Source organism: Marmota monax, unplaced genomic scaffold, assembly GCF_021218885.2.
Source record: "Marmota monax isolate L192 unplaced genomic scaffold, Marmota_monax_Labrador192_F-V1.1 WCK01_AAM20220418_F8-fsc00055, whole genome shotgun sequence".
Lineage (NCBI taxonomy): Eukaryota > Metazoa > Chordata > Mammalia > Rodentia > Sciuridae > Marmota > Marmota monax.
This window is the reverse complement of record NW_026695205.1, coordinates 5,201,946-5,214,964: the sequence shown is the minus strand read 5'-3', so window position 1 is coordinate 5,214,964 and position 13,019 is coordinate 5,201,946. Positions and strand designations below refer to the sequence as shown.

At 34.4% G+C, this 13,019-nt stretch overlaps 1 protein-coding gene across 6 annotated transcripts in view; it reads left to right on the top strand.

Moving 5' to 3' along the window:
* The window catches only part of Rabgap1l (RAB GTPase activating protein 1 like), a 616,206-nt gene that overhangs the window by 133,915 nt on the left and 469,272 nt on the right, over positions 1-13,019 (top strand). For all 6 annotated transcript variants that reach the window (XM_046430137.2, XM_058574417.1, XM_046430139.2 and 3 more), the window contains one exon: positions 935-1,076. In XM_046430137.2, the coding sequence (XP_046286093.1) occupies positions 935-1,076 (142 nt within the window). The remainder of the gene's footprint in view (positions 1-934; positions 1,077-13,019) is intronic.

The window sequence follows — 13,019 nt, the reverse complement described above, 5'->3', positions numbered from 1 at the left end:
TTTTCTGGTCATTTATTTCACAAACATTTACTGTGTGTCATGTACCACCTAATTTTTTATTGAAAACAACACAGTCCTTGCCCTTATTGTTCTTACTCTCTTGTGGATGAGATAGATATTAAACAAATAAGTCTAAAATTAAGTGTGTAATTATTTTGTTATAAGTGCAATGTAGGCAAAGGACAGAGTTTGATGAGAATCAAAAACATAAAGAACTTAGCTTAGATTGGGAATAGAGGTCTGGAAAATTTCTTTGAAGAAGTAACATTGGAGGTTAGAATCTGGGATGGATGGGAGTTAGCAAAGAGTGGAAGAAAAACTATTAGCAGAGGAAAAAGATGCCCTAAGACCTTGAGTTAGGAAGGATTTTAAAGGGTTGAAGGAGCTGAAGCAAGACAGGTCAGTGGGCTGCAATGTGGTGTTAGACTAGGCAGAGACAGAGCTGGAAGGAGAGGTGAGGCGGTTTGTCCAGGGCAGTGTGGGCCTTGTGAAGGTGAGTTTATTGATAGTTGGCTTCATTTTCTCTCCATTTAGAATGCAGACTGTTTATAAGGTAAACACTATTTCCATGAATTAGTGAATAGCGAAGCTGATTTCTTTTACCTCTATATGAGATAGTTCCAAGACTCCCGTATGTTTATTTGTCCTACAGCCTGTGATATCTCAAGTTTTTCTAATGAAAAGAAGTTGAGTTCTCTCAAAATAGTTAGTAGGTTTCATTGTGTTGGTTAAAATAATGCTAAGGGAACAATACATTTGGAATGTCATGTGAGGAATAATGAACTTTAAATATTTTCTCAATTGCAGACATGCTATAGATAAACAGGATGTACTGCTCTAAATTTTAAGCTTTTTTAACAACGAGTTATTGAAATACTTCTCTTTCAGTATTTTCTTTAAATTTCTAATATTTACATGGTTATATCTTTCTTAGTCTGAGGGAAAAGGCCATACCAGTGCTGGAGATGTGATATATGAGGTGGTGAGTCTACAGCGGGAGTCTGACAAGGAGGAACCCATCACTCCTACTAGTGGAGGGGGTCCCTTGTCACCCCAGGAGGATGAAGCCGAAGAGGGTAAGAAGTTGGACTTACTCATTATCTCTTTAGTAATTGCTTTTCCTATGATCCTCAGAAGTGGGCATGTATATGGATATATGTGTGTGTGTGTGTGTGTGTGTGTGTATTACACTGTCCCCAGTGCCACTTATGCAACTATTTAAGTTGACACTTTGCTGGTTTGCTTCCTATTTTACTTCAAGTATTTTTGAAGAATTTAATGAGAAGTTTCAAATTTTCTCAAGTATTTCTAGATCCTCACTGATATATGTTCTACTTCATGTTTGACATTATTCAGTTCTGGCTTGATTTTTGTATACTACCTATCCCTTATTATTCACTATTTTGAAATAGCATGCTCTTTGTTCTTTTTACTACATGGATGCTACGAGGAGATACTAACCAACCTCAGGACAGTCACACAGCCTTTGGCTCCATTCACAACACACTTTTAATAGGAATTAGGGGTATATGACAGATCTTTACTTTAGGCGCTTATGTTATCTGCCTATGGGATAGAATTTACCAATAGTGAATTTATGATTTATACCATCTTTGAAATAGAATTCTTAGTCTTTTGCTAGATTAAATTATTCCTGTTTTTTCATTGTCATAAAAATAATAGCTGTTTTTGGTTAATATTTGCTGAATGTTTAGTATCTGCAAGGTATCATTTTAAGTGTTTCAAATGTATTAACTTATTTGGTTCTTAATGTCCTACAAGTATTCTTTATCAACTTGGTTTTAGGGATGAGGAACAGAGGCACAGAGAGCGTTAAGTCACTTGCTTATGTCACTTGGCTGGAATTGGCAAAGCTGAGGTCTGAACCCAGGCTGTGTGTTCTGACATTGACATTTATAATTACCATATTATTCTTCCTAGTTATCTAAATGACTAAAACATACAAGCAACTCTCTTTAAACTAAGGTAAAATATTCACACAATAGGAAATTAACCATTTAAAAGTGTATGATTCAGTGGAATTTAGAAATTCATGATGTTGAGAAACCATCACTTCTAATGTCAAAACATTTTCATCACCAAAGAAATAAATACCACACCTAAGAAGTCACACCTTGTTACCCCCTTTCCTTTGTCCTCAGATACCTCTAATTTGCTTTCTATATTTGTGGGCTTACCTATTCTGGGCAATTTATATGAATGGAATCATACAAAACATGACCCTTTGTGTCTGGCTTTTTTCACTTTCCTTAATATTTTTGAGGTTTGTCCTTGTTGGTACATGTTATAGTAAGTAGCGGTATTTCATTCCTTTTTATATTCAATTGTATAGTTATACACACTTTCTTCTTTTTTTCAACTTATGGGCATTTAGTCGTTGTACCAGTTAACAGTTGTAAATAATGGTAATATTTGTGTACAAGTATTTCTTTGAATACTTGTTTTCAATTTTGGTAGGTATGTAGCTAGAAGTTGAATTTCTCATCACATGGGAATTCTATTTTCTGTGTTGTTAAGAACTGCCAAACTGGTACACAGCAGTTCAGTCTTCCTGATAGCAGAATACAGAAGTTCCAGTTTGTCTACATCTTCGCCAAAACTTGTTTTATTTTTCATTTTTGAATGTTAGTGCCATAGTAAGTATGAAGTTGTTGCTCATTGTTGTGGTTTACATTTCCCTAATGATAATGATGCTGAGTACCCTTTCATAGGCTTGTTGGCCATTTATGTTATTTCCTTTTGTGAAATTTCTGTTCAAATCCTTTGTCTATTTTTAAATTGTGTTCTTTGCCTTTTTGTTGTTGAGTTGTAAGAGTTCTTAATGTATTCTGTATAGTAGACTCTTATTAGATTTATGAATTGCAAATGTTTTCTTGCATTGTGTAGGTATTTGGTTTTATAACTTGGCTATTGTCTTTCTTGACAGTGACATTTGATGCAAAAGTTTTTAAAGAAGTGCAGTTTAGGGGCTGGAGTTGTAGCTCAATGGTAGAGTGCTTGCCTAGCATGTGTGAGGCACTGGGTTCAATCCTCAGCACCACATAAAAATGAATACATAAAATAGGGCTGGGCTTGTGGCTCAGAGGTAGAGCGCTCGTCTAGCATGCATGAGGCACTGGGTTTGATCCTCACCACCACATAAAATAAAATAAAGATATTAAAAAAAAGAATATATAAAATAAAGATATTGTGTCTATATCTACAGCTAAAAAATACTTTAAAAAAGTGCAGTTTACCTCTTTTTTTCTTTTGTTGATTGTGCTTTTTGTATCAATTTTATAAATCCATTTGCAAGTCAAGGTCATAAAGATTTACCTCAGGTTTTTTTCTAAGGGACTTAGGTTTCTTATTTTTAGGTCTTTGAGTCTTTCTTTTTTTCAATATGATATGAATTTGGGGTCTGCTATTCTTTTGTATGTGGCTGTCTAACTGCCCCAGCTTCATTTTTTGAAGAGACTATTCTTTCACTGTTGAATAGTCTTTGTACTCTTGTTGAAAATTAATTGGTCAAAGATATATGGCATTGTTTCTGGACTCTCAATTCTGTCCTATTGTTTTATATGCCTGTCTTTATCCCAGTACCAAACTCTTTTGATTACTGTAGTTTCATAGTAAGTTTTGAAATTGGGAAATGTGAATCTTCAATGTTTTTTACTTTTCTAAGATTATTTTGGCTATTTGGGATCCCTTGCAAATCTAGTGTTTTTATTTCCTTTAAAATTTTATTTTATTGATGCATTGTAATTATATAGAATAGTAGGTTTCCTTGTGGCATATTTGTACATGCACATAATATAATTTGATCAATTTTATTCCTTACTACTTCCCCTGGCCTCTACCTTCTACCCTACTGTTTTTTTCTGCTGATCCTACCCTCCTGCCCTTTTTAAACTTCATATATGAAAGACAACATATGACCCTTGACTATCTGAGTCTGACTTCTTTCATTTAACATAATGCTTTCCAGTTCCATCCATTTTCTTACAAATTACATAATTTTGTTCTTTATGACTCAACAATAACTCCATTGTATGTATATACCATATTTTCCTTATCTATTCATATACAGATACCGTGACTGGTTTTATAACTTGGCTATTGTGAATTGTCCTTCTGCTTTTCCTATTTTGGAAAAAAAAAAGGTTTTTAAAACTTTAAAAATCTTTAAATTACTTTAGGTAGTATTATCTTTTTAAAAGTGTGAAGTCTTCCAATTCTTGAACATGGGATGTCTCTGCATATGTTTAGGTTATCTTAATTTCTTATTTATTTATTTATTTATTTTGGACAGCATGCCTTTATTTTATTTGTTTATTTTTGCATGTGGTGCTAAGAATGGAACCCAGTGCCTCACGCCTACTAGGCAAGTGCTCTGCTACTGAGCCCCAGCCCCAGCCCTAGGTCATCTTAATTTCTTTCAGCAATGTTTTGAAAGCAGCTCACTTTAAAATCAACCATTTGTTTGTTACAGCCTGCTGGAGCCTTGCTTCTTCAGTACAAGGCCCTTGTAAGATTCTCAGGCTCTCCTAATAGTCATTTTGCTTTCTAGATTGAACCTAGCACTTACAGGTTATTTTTTATTTGATTAAATTGATGGTTAAGATGGTAGTCTTCTAAATTATTTCTCATTGACAGTAACCTCCTGACATTTTGACATTTTATTTCTTCTTCTTCTTTGTTTTGTTGTAGGTCGACACAGTACCTTTATTTATTTATTTTTTACATGGTGCTGAGGAATGAATCCAGTGCCTCACATATTCTAGGCAGGTGCTCTACCACTTAGCTACAACCCCAGCCCCACATTTTATTTCTTAATACTCTTAAATTTCAAACCTTTTGTTCCCACCAGCTTATCGTACCTTTTAATACCTTTGCTCCCCCCCTGCCCCCCCCCCCCCCCCTTTTTTTGGTACTGGGGATTGAACCTGGAAGTGCTTTAGTACTATGCTACATTCCCAGCTCATTTTATTTTTTATTTTGAGACAGGATTTCATTAGGTTGCTTAGGGCCTCACTAAGTTGCTGAGGCTGGCCTTGTAATTGTAATCCTCCTGCCTCAGCTTCTCAAGTCGCTGGGTTATAGGCATGCACCACCTTGCCAAGCTGTTTTCTCTTTTGTTAAGCAAATACATACTGAACTGGTTACTTCTTGATTATCCAATCATCACCCTCAACTTCCTTTTGCTTTTCTATCTTTCTTCATCTGTCAGTGTAAATATCCTCTCTGCTCTAATATATGAACTACCACTTACAGTATCATATTTTAACTCTCATTCTTCAAAGCAGGATGTTTTTGAATGAATGTCTTCTAACACAAAGTGGACATTTTAATATGGGGAACAAATAAAAAATAATTACTAGATTTAATGTCTTAGCAAATTTTTAGATCTACAGAAAGTTGAGTATACAGTATAGAGAGTTACCATATAACCATTCTTTTTTCACAGAAAGAATGGTTCAGTTTACCCTATTACACTATTATTAGCATTTTACTTAGTGTGGTACATTTATTATAATTGATGAAGCTTTATTGATACATTATTGTTAAATAAAGTACACAGTTTATATTAGGATTTTTTAGTTCCATAGAATTTGACAAGTGCGTGATATCATATTTTTTTACCAATAATGAATTATACAAAATAGTCTCATGGTCTTAAAATCCATGTCCTTTTGTGGCTTGACACCTAATTTCTGTTTATTATTTAATTTTTGTAGATGAATATAATACCTCTATGTGGGCTCCACAGCCTTGTCAGAAATTTTTTAAAAAAGATTTTAGCTATCCCATGAGGTATATAGTAGTATCTCATAGTTCTTTTTATTTTTAATGCCCAATGACATAAGATTTTGAAGGTCTTTTATATGTCTTTGTCATTTGTATACCTTCTTTAATTGAAAAGTCTGTTGAATCTTTTTTCCTTTTTTTAACTTTTTATACTTAAATGTTTTTTATTTTTAAAAATATTTTTTATTTAAAATAGTTTATAAAATACATGTGATGTTTTGATATATGTATACATTTAGGATTAATTAATAAACAGATCTTTCACCTCACATGCTTATCATTTTGGTGTGGTGAGAACATTTAAAATCTACTCTTTTAGCAACCTCAAAAAATACATTATTATTAACACTTGTTACTGTGTATCACTAAAGCTTATTCCTTCTGCCTGATGTCTCTTCTTTCCTCATCACCCCTCCCATCTACCAGCCTCTGATATCTACTGTGTATCTATTCTCTACTCCTTTGATTTTGACTTTTGAAAGATTACACATGTAAGTGAGATCATGCAGTCTTCCTATGCTTGGCTTATTTCATTTGGCATGTCCATCAGGTTCATCTATGCTATAACAAATGGCAGAATCTCATTCTTTTTATAGGCAATATAGTATTTCATTATGTATTGTATCACATTTTTTTCATCTATTCATGCATCAATGGACCTTAGATTGATCCTATATCGTAGCTATTGTGTATGGTGCTTCAATGAATGTAAGAGTGCAAATATCTTTTTCATATACTGATTTCATTTCCTTTGGATATATACCCAGAATGGTATTGCTGGATTAAATGATAAATTTATTTTTAGCTTTTTGAGGAATCTCCAAACTGTTTTCTAAAATGAGTACACTAATTAACATTTCCACCAACAGTGTACCGAGGTTGTCTTTGCCCATTTCTTGCCAGTATTTGTTATCTTTTGTCTTTTTTGATAAAATAGCTGTTCTAATAGGTATGAATTGATATCTCATTGTGGTAGTGATTTGCATTCCCCTGAAGGTAAGTGATGTTGAGCATTTTAAAATTTATGTTTTGGCCATTGTCAGTTTTATTAACATGATATATTATTTCTTTAGCTATTGATGTGATGGATTATATTAATTTGTCCCCCTCTGTGGTTTTCTAGTCAGCACTGTCTAGCTCTTCATGCTTTTCCATTTTCCTAATCAGTTCCCTAAACAAAAGTCTCAGGTCACTGTAATTATAGTCCCTTCTTTCAGTTCTCTCACTCTTCAAAATAGGACATCTGCTTGATTTTTGCCTAACAATTTTAATGTAGTGTTTGGATGAAGAAGAAGCATTAAAGCACTGGGAAAAGGGATTGATCAAATTATATCATGTGCATGTATGAATATGGCATAATGAATCCCATTATTATATATAATTATAATTCATCAATAACAAAGAACCATGAAACTATAGGAAGGTGTAATTTGCATACAGTGTGAAGAACCTATTTTGAATGTATTGTTTGTTGAGTTTTGAGAAGTTGATGCATCTGTGTAATCATCTGAGAATTTTAAAGCATTTCCCGTATGCCTTAAAGCTTCCCTTGTGTTCTTGAATAGTCTGTTCTTTCCCCTCACTTTTGGCCCCTACAATCCACTGCTCTTTTTCCTCCAATTTTGTCTTTTCTAAAATTTCACATAAATGGAATCATTTAGTATATAATCTTTTGTGTCTGACTTCTTCACATATCATAATGCTTTTGAGATTTATCTATGTTTTGCCAATAGTAGTTTCTTTTCATGGCTGAGTAGTAATCTGTTATAGAGGTATGTGACAATTTGTTTAGTCATCAGTTAATGGAATTTTAAATTCTTTCTAGCTATTGCCTATTATGAATAATACTGCTATTAATATTCAGGTGCAATTCTTTGATGAATATATGTGTTTACCAAGTGCATTTCACTTGGGCAAATACCTTGGAGTGGACTGGCTAGAGTCTTATAGTAAGTGTATTAATTTTATGAGAATCTACCAAACTGATTTGCAAAGTAGGTGTACATTTATCATCCCTACCGGTGACATATTAGTCCATTGTTCCATAGTTTTATCAATATTTGTCTCTGCCAATTAAAAAAAAATTAGCTATTCTAGTAGGTGTGTTATGGACAAGTCACTCCCTGTTTCCTGATCCACAAAAACTTGAAGAAACAAAGTTTCTATGGTATTATTAACTTGCATTTCCCTCATTATTACTGTTATCATACATTTTTATGTGATTTTTTACCATTTTTGTATCTTTTTTTAATCAAGTATCTATTTAATTATGTTTTTTTTTTTTTTTAAAAAATGGGTCATTCATCTCATTTGTAAAGTTCTTCATCAAATGTTTTGTAAACATTCTGTAGTTTGTTTTCATCTTCTGAACTATGTCTTCTGAGGAGAAAATGTTTAATTTTATGAAGACCATTTTTTTTCTGTCATTTCTGTCTAATAAATCTTTGCCTAACTCAAATATTTTTTTCTTTGTTCTTCTAGAAGTTTTATAGTTGGGTTTTATATTTAGGTCTATGATATGTTCCAATTTTTACATATGAGGTAGAAGACCCCTTTGGCTTATACAACGAAAACATGTTTTGTTTCTTAAAGTTTTTGTGGATCAGGAATTAGGGAGTGACTTGTCTAGGGCAAATGTTGAAAGCAAATGAAAGAGAATACAAAAGAAAAAGATAATAGTGGTGACCTCATAGACCAGTGATGCTTTATTCAGCAACTGAGGGGCACATCTTTGGGCAAAAATGGTGGCGAGCCTTGGTAGAGCCAGGTCATGGGAGGAGTTAGTTACTTTTGGAGGGCCTTTTTGGTAGCAGGGCCAAGTCATAGCAGGAGATTTGGTGGCTGGATCATTTAGGGTGGGGCAGGAGAGTAGGTAAGGGAACAGAAAGGTCATTTCTTTGGGGCCTATTTTCTGTATCCTCCATTACAGACTCTTGAAAGGGGTATAATAAGTTGGGGCAATATCATCATATCTGGCTACTTTCTGCTGAGAAGGGGTGGAGTAAGGGATCCTCTGCCAGAGATCTGGAAGAGGATAAGGAAGGTATTTTAGGCTTCTAGTCCTGGTGGTTATGGCTTCAGAGGAGTGTACTTCGACATCATTGTGGGTGATTCCTTCCTTATGGGGCTTAGGAGAGTCATGTTGTGAGTGAAGGGGGAGAATGACTTTTGGATGTTCTTGGGAGGTAGCCTGGGCTAGATGGGTCACCTTGTCAGGAAGTTGCTTCTGTTTAACAGTTAACAAAGCAGAGAAAAAGGTTTTTACAAGGAAAATGAATATTAGGTGGGTTAAAGAGCAAAAAGCCAGAAAGTCTACTGTTTTACGTCTGCCTGTGAGGCCCACCAGGAATCAGCTAGTTCTCATTGTCTCTGCTGTTCTAATTGGTCCAGTAGTTGTTTAACCTTATCCCTTGCTAGTCCTGATTGATTGACATAGAAGTAACATTCTTCCCCAAGGAGGAGGCAGAGGCCACCTCATTCTGCAGTAGGGAGATCTAGGCCCTGAAGATTTTGCAGGATGACAGACGATAGGGAATCCAATTGATTTTGTGAAGTCAGTACCAAATGGCAACCTGTTGGATATCTTCAATAAATTGTAATGATAATTTTTATAGCAATGAAAAGAGGTCCCTAATTCCTCTACTCCTGAGCCAATCCCAGCAGATATCTCTAGCCCTATGAATAAGGGAATAAAGTGAAGGGCTCTGTAGTACACTGATATTAGGAAAGACAAACATTGGTTGTTTGGTAAGACATTGATTTGAGATGTTAGGAAGACCAAGGTGTAGAGGCCAGTCCAATTTTTGGAAGGCAGGGGTAAACATGAGCCTCACACACACAAAAAAAGCCTCAGAATTTGGGGACCATCAGGGCTGTGGGGATAACACAAGTGTATGTCTTTAGTTCCATTAAAAGAACAATTGTCTTTTCTTTTAAATGTGCAAGAATGGCTGTACTTTCGTTATAACTGTTTTTCCTAGGTGTTCAAGACCCAGCTGGTCAAATTGACCTTGTTCCTATCTATTGTTAAGAGTCAGCTGAGTTCCCTCAGGGGATCACTCTTGGGAACTTGAGAGCAGCCTCTTAGCTCTTTTAGTGCCATCTGCTAGGGTGGGTTAAGGTCTCCTTGATGATGTGGTTTCCCTTGTAAGCATCAGTGATGTCTCCCTTCTCCAATGATGCTCCTCTTTTGCAGCATGTATACCAGTCAGCTTTTGTTCTCCAGAGTCTCATAGATCCCCCCTGATTGGGAGATCATGTAGCCCAGAGTTGAATAGCCCTTAGAGAAGTTTCCTTATTCTTTGGGTTTAAGCTGACTTAGAGGGCAACTGCCACATATTGGCTATTTTCTTTCTTGGCCCTTTTACTTCCTTCACTTTAATCTTCAAGCCTTGGTCTTAAACATTCAATAAGCCAATTTCACCAGTCTTAAAGTAAGAGTACTGGGTTTTAACTTTAGTATCTATAACTCTATAGTCATTTACTCCTTCTATTTAATTGGGGTCTGTATTAGTACTGGAAGTTAGCCTTATATCCTGTCTGTCTATAAATAATGGCCTACTATCTCAAATTAGTTTAGGTTATTATACTAAAAGTTGTACTTCTGTGAGGTGCTAACACTTAACATTTAAGTTTTAAGGAAAATACAAAGTGAAATTAACAAGAGTAAAAATATATTGAGTTTGTATAATAACTTCAAACTAAGAAACATAATTTTTAGAATTTTAAACCTCTTAGTTACATATTTCTTGTCTATTTTGAGATTACAGTAGTCTTTACAACAAAAATTTATCCTTTGAATATAAATTTAAATGAGCTTAAGTCTAGCCTACTTTGAAATTATCTTAACATGGACTGAGGTGAGAGGGAGTGTCTTAACTCAGGTGAGGTGGGGTTCTTGGCAAATCGTATGTCAAGTGTTTTATTTCTGAAGCTTATCTTTGCCTCTTTCTTAAATATAATTTCATAAAGTTTATATATTGTTTCTTGAGTTTATATTAATGTTAACTAACACAATATAACATTACATCTGAAACATGAATGAAACCAAAGCTAAGAGAGCTTTTAACCCTCCTTTTTGGGAAAGTGGCAGAATGTTTTTGTGTTTCACAATATTAACCTTTAAACAGATCAGACTCTCATAATCATTATTTTTTAATATAAATTTTTTATTTATAAATGGACACAATACCTTAATTTAATTCATTTATTTATATTCGGTGCTGAGATGAAACCCTGTGCCTCACCTGTGCTAGGCAAGTGCTCTACCACTGAGCCACAACACACGTCCCTATCTTTTAAAAATACACATAAATTTCTACCCAGTGTAAAAAGTAACATAAAATTTTACGTACATCTTATTGATAATAGGTCCACTTACAGAACATTAAATGATATAAATAAACCCCAAATTAAATGTGGTATTTTTATAAGTCTAAAATTACCATTACAGACAACTTTAGTTTGGAGAACACCAGATTGATAAAATGCTCTTTTAAACCTCATACTTTAAAGATACCAGCAAATTTCTGAGACATATGGTCTACCCATACTGAATCAGGAGGGTTCACACAATTTAAACAGATTAATTTTAAGAAAGGAAATAGAAGACACCATCAAAAACCTACCAACCAAGAAAATCCCGGGGCCAGATAGATTTTTAGCTAAGTTCTACAAGACTTTCAGAGAAAAATTAATGCTAATATTCCTTAAATTCCATGAAATAGAAAAGGAGGGAACCTTTCCAACTCCTGAAGCTAGTATTACCCTGATACCAAAACCAGACAAAGACATATCAAGGAAAGAAAACTCAACACCAGTATCCCTGATGACACAAAAATTCTCAGTAAAATTCTGGTAAACCACATACAAAAACATATTAAAAAGACAGTGTACCATGATCAAGTGTATTTCATGCCAGGGATGCAAAGTTGGTTAATATATGGAAATCAATAAACATAATACATCACATCAATAGATTTAATGAAAAGAATCATATGATTATCTCAATAGATGTGGAAAAAGCATTTGACAAAATACAGTACCTCTTTCACATTCAAAACACTAGAACAACTAGGGATATTTGGAACATACCTCAACATTATAAAAGCTATCAGTGCTAAGCCAAAGGCCAACATCATTCTAAATGGAGAAAAATTAGAAGTATTCTCTTTGAAAACTGGAACAAGACAGGAATGTCCTCTTTTACCACTTTTATTCAACACATTCCTTGAAACTCTAGCCAGAGCAATCAAACAGATGAAAGAAATTAAAGGGATATGAATAGGAAAAGAGGAACTCAAACTATCACTATTTGCCAAAGACATGATTCTGTATTTTGAAGATCAAAAAAATTCCACCAGAAAACTTATAGAACTAATAAATGAATTCAGCAAAGTATCAGGATATAATGTCACTACCCATAAATTAAATGTATTTCTATATATCAGTAAGGAATTCACTGCAAGAGAAATTAGGAAAACCACCCCATTCACAAGAGCCTCAAGAAAACAACAATTACAACAACAACAACAACAATAACAATAACGACAACAACAGACACTTGGGAATCAATCTAACAAAAGAGATGAAAGACCTCTACAATGAAAACTACATAACACTAAAGAAAGAAATTGAAGAAGACCTTAGATGGAAAGCTCTGACATGCTCTTGGATAGGCAGAATTAATATAGTCAAATGGCCATACTGCTGAAATTGTTATACAGATTTAATGCAATTTCTATTAAAATCCCAATGTTGTCAATAAATGGGCTAAGGAACTGAACAGACACTTCTCAGATGAAGATATACAATTGATCAACAAATATATGAAAAAATGTTCAACATCTCTAGTAATTAGAGAAATGCAAATCAAAACTAAGATTTCATCTCAGTCCAGTCAGAATGGTTGCTATCAAGAATCAAGCACTAGTAAGTATTGATGAGGATGTGGGGGGAAAAGGCACACTCTTACATTGCTGGTGGGACTGCAAATTGGTGCAACTACTGTGGAAAGCAGTATGGAGATACCTCAAAAACCTTGGAATAGAATCATCATTTGACCTAGCTATCCCACTCCTTGGTTTGTACCCAGAGGAATTAAAATCAGCATACTACAGTGACATAATCACCTCAATGTTTGTAGTAGCTTAGTACACAAGAGCTAAAGTGTGGAACCAACCTTGATGCCCTTCAACTGATGAACGGATATC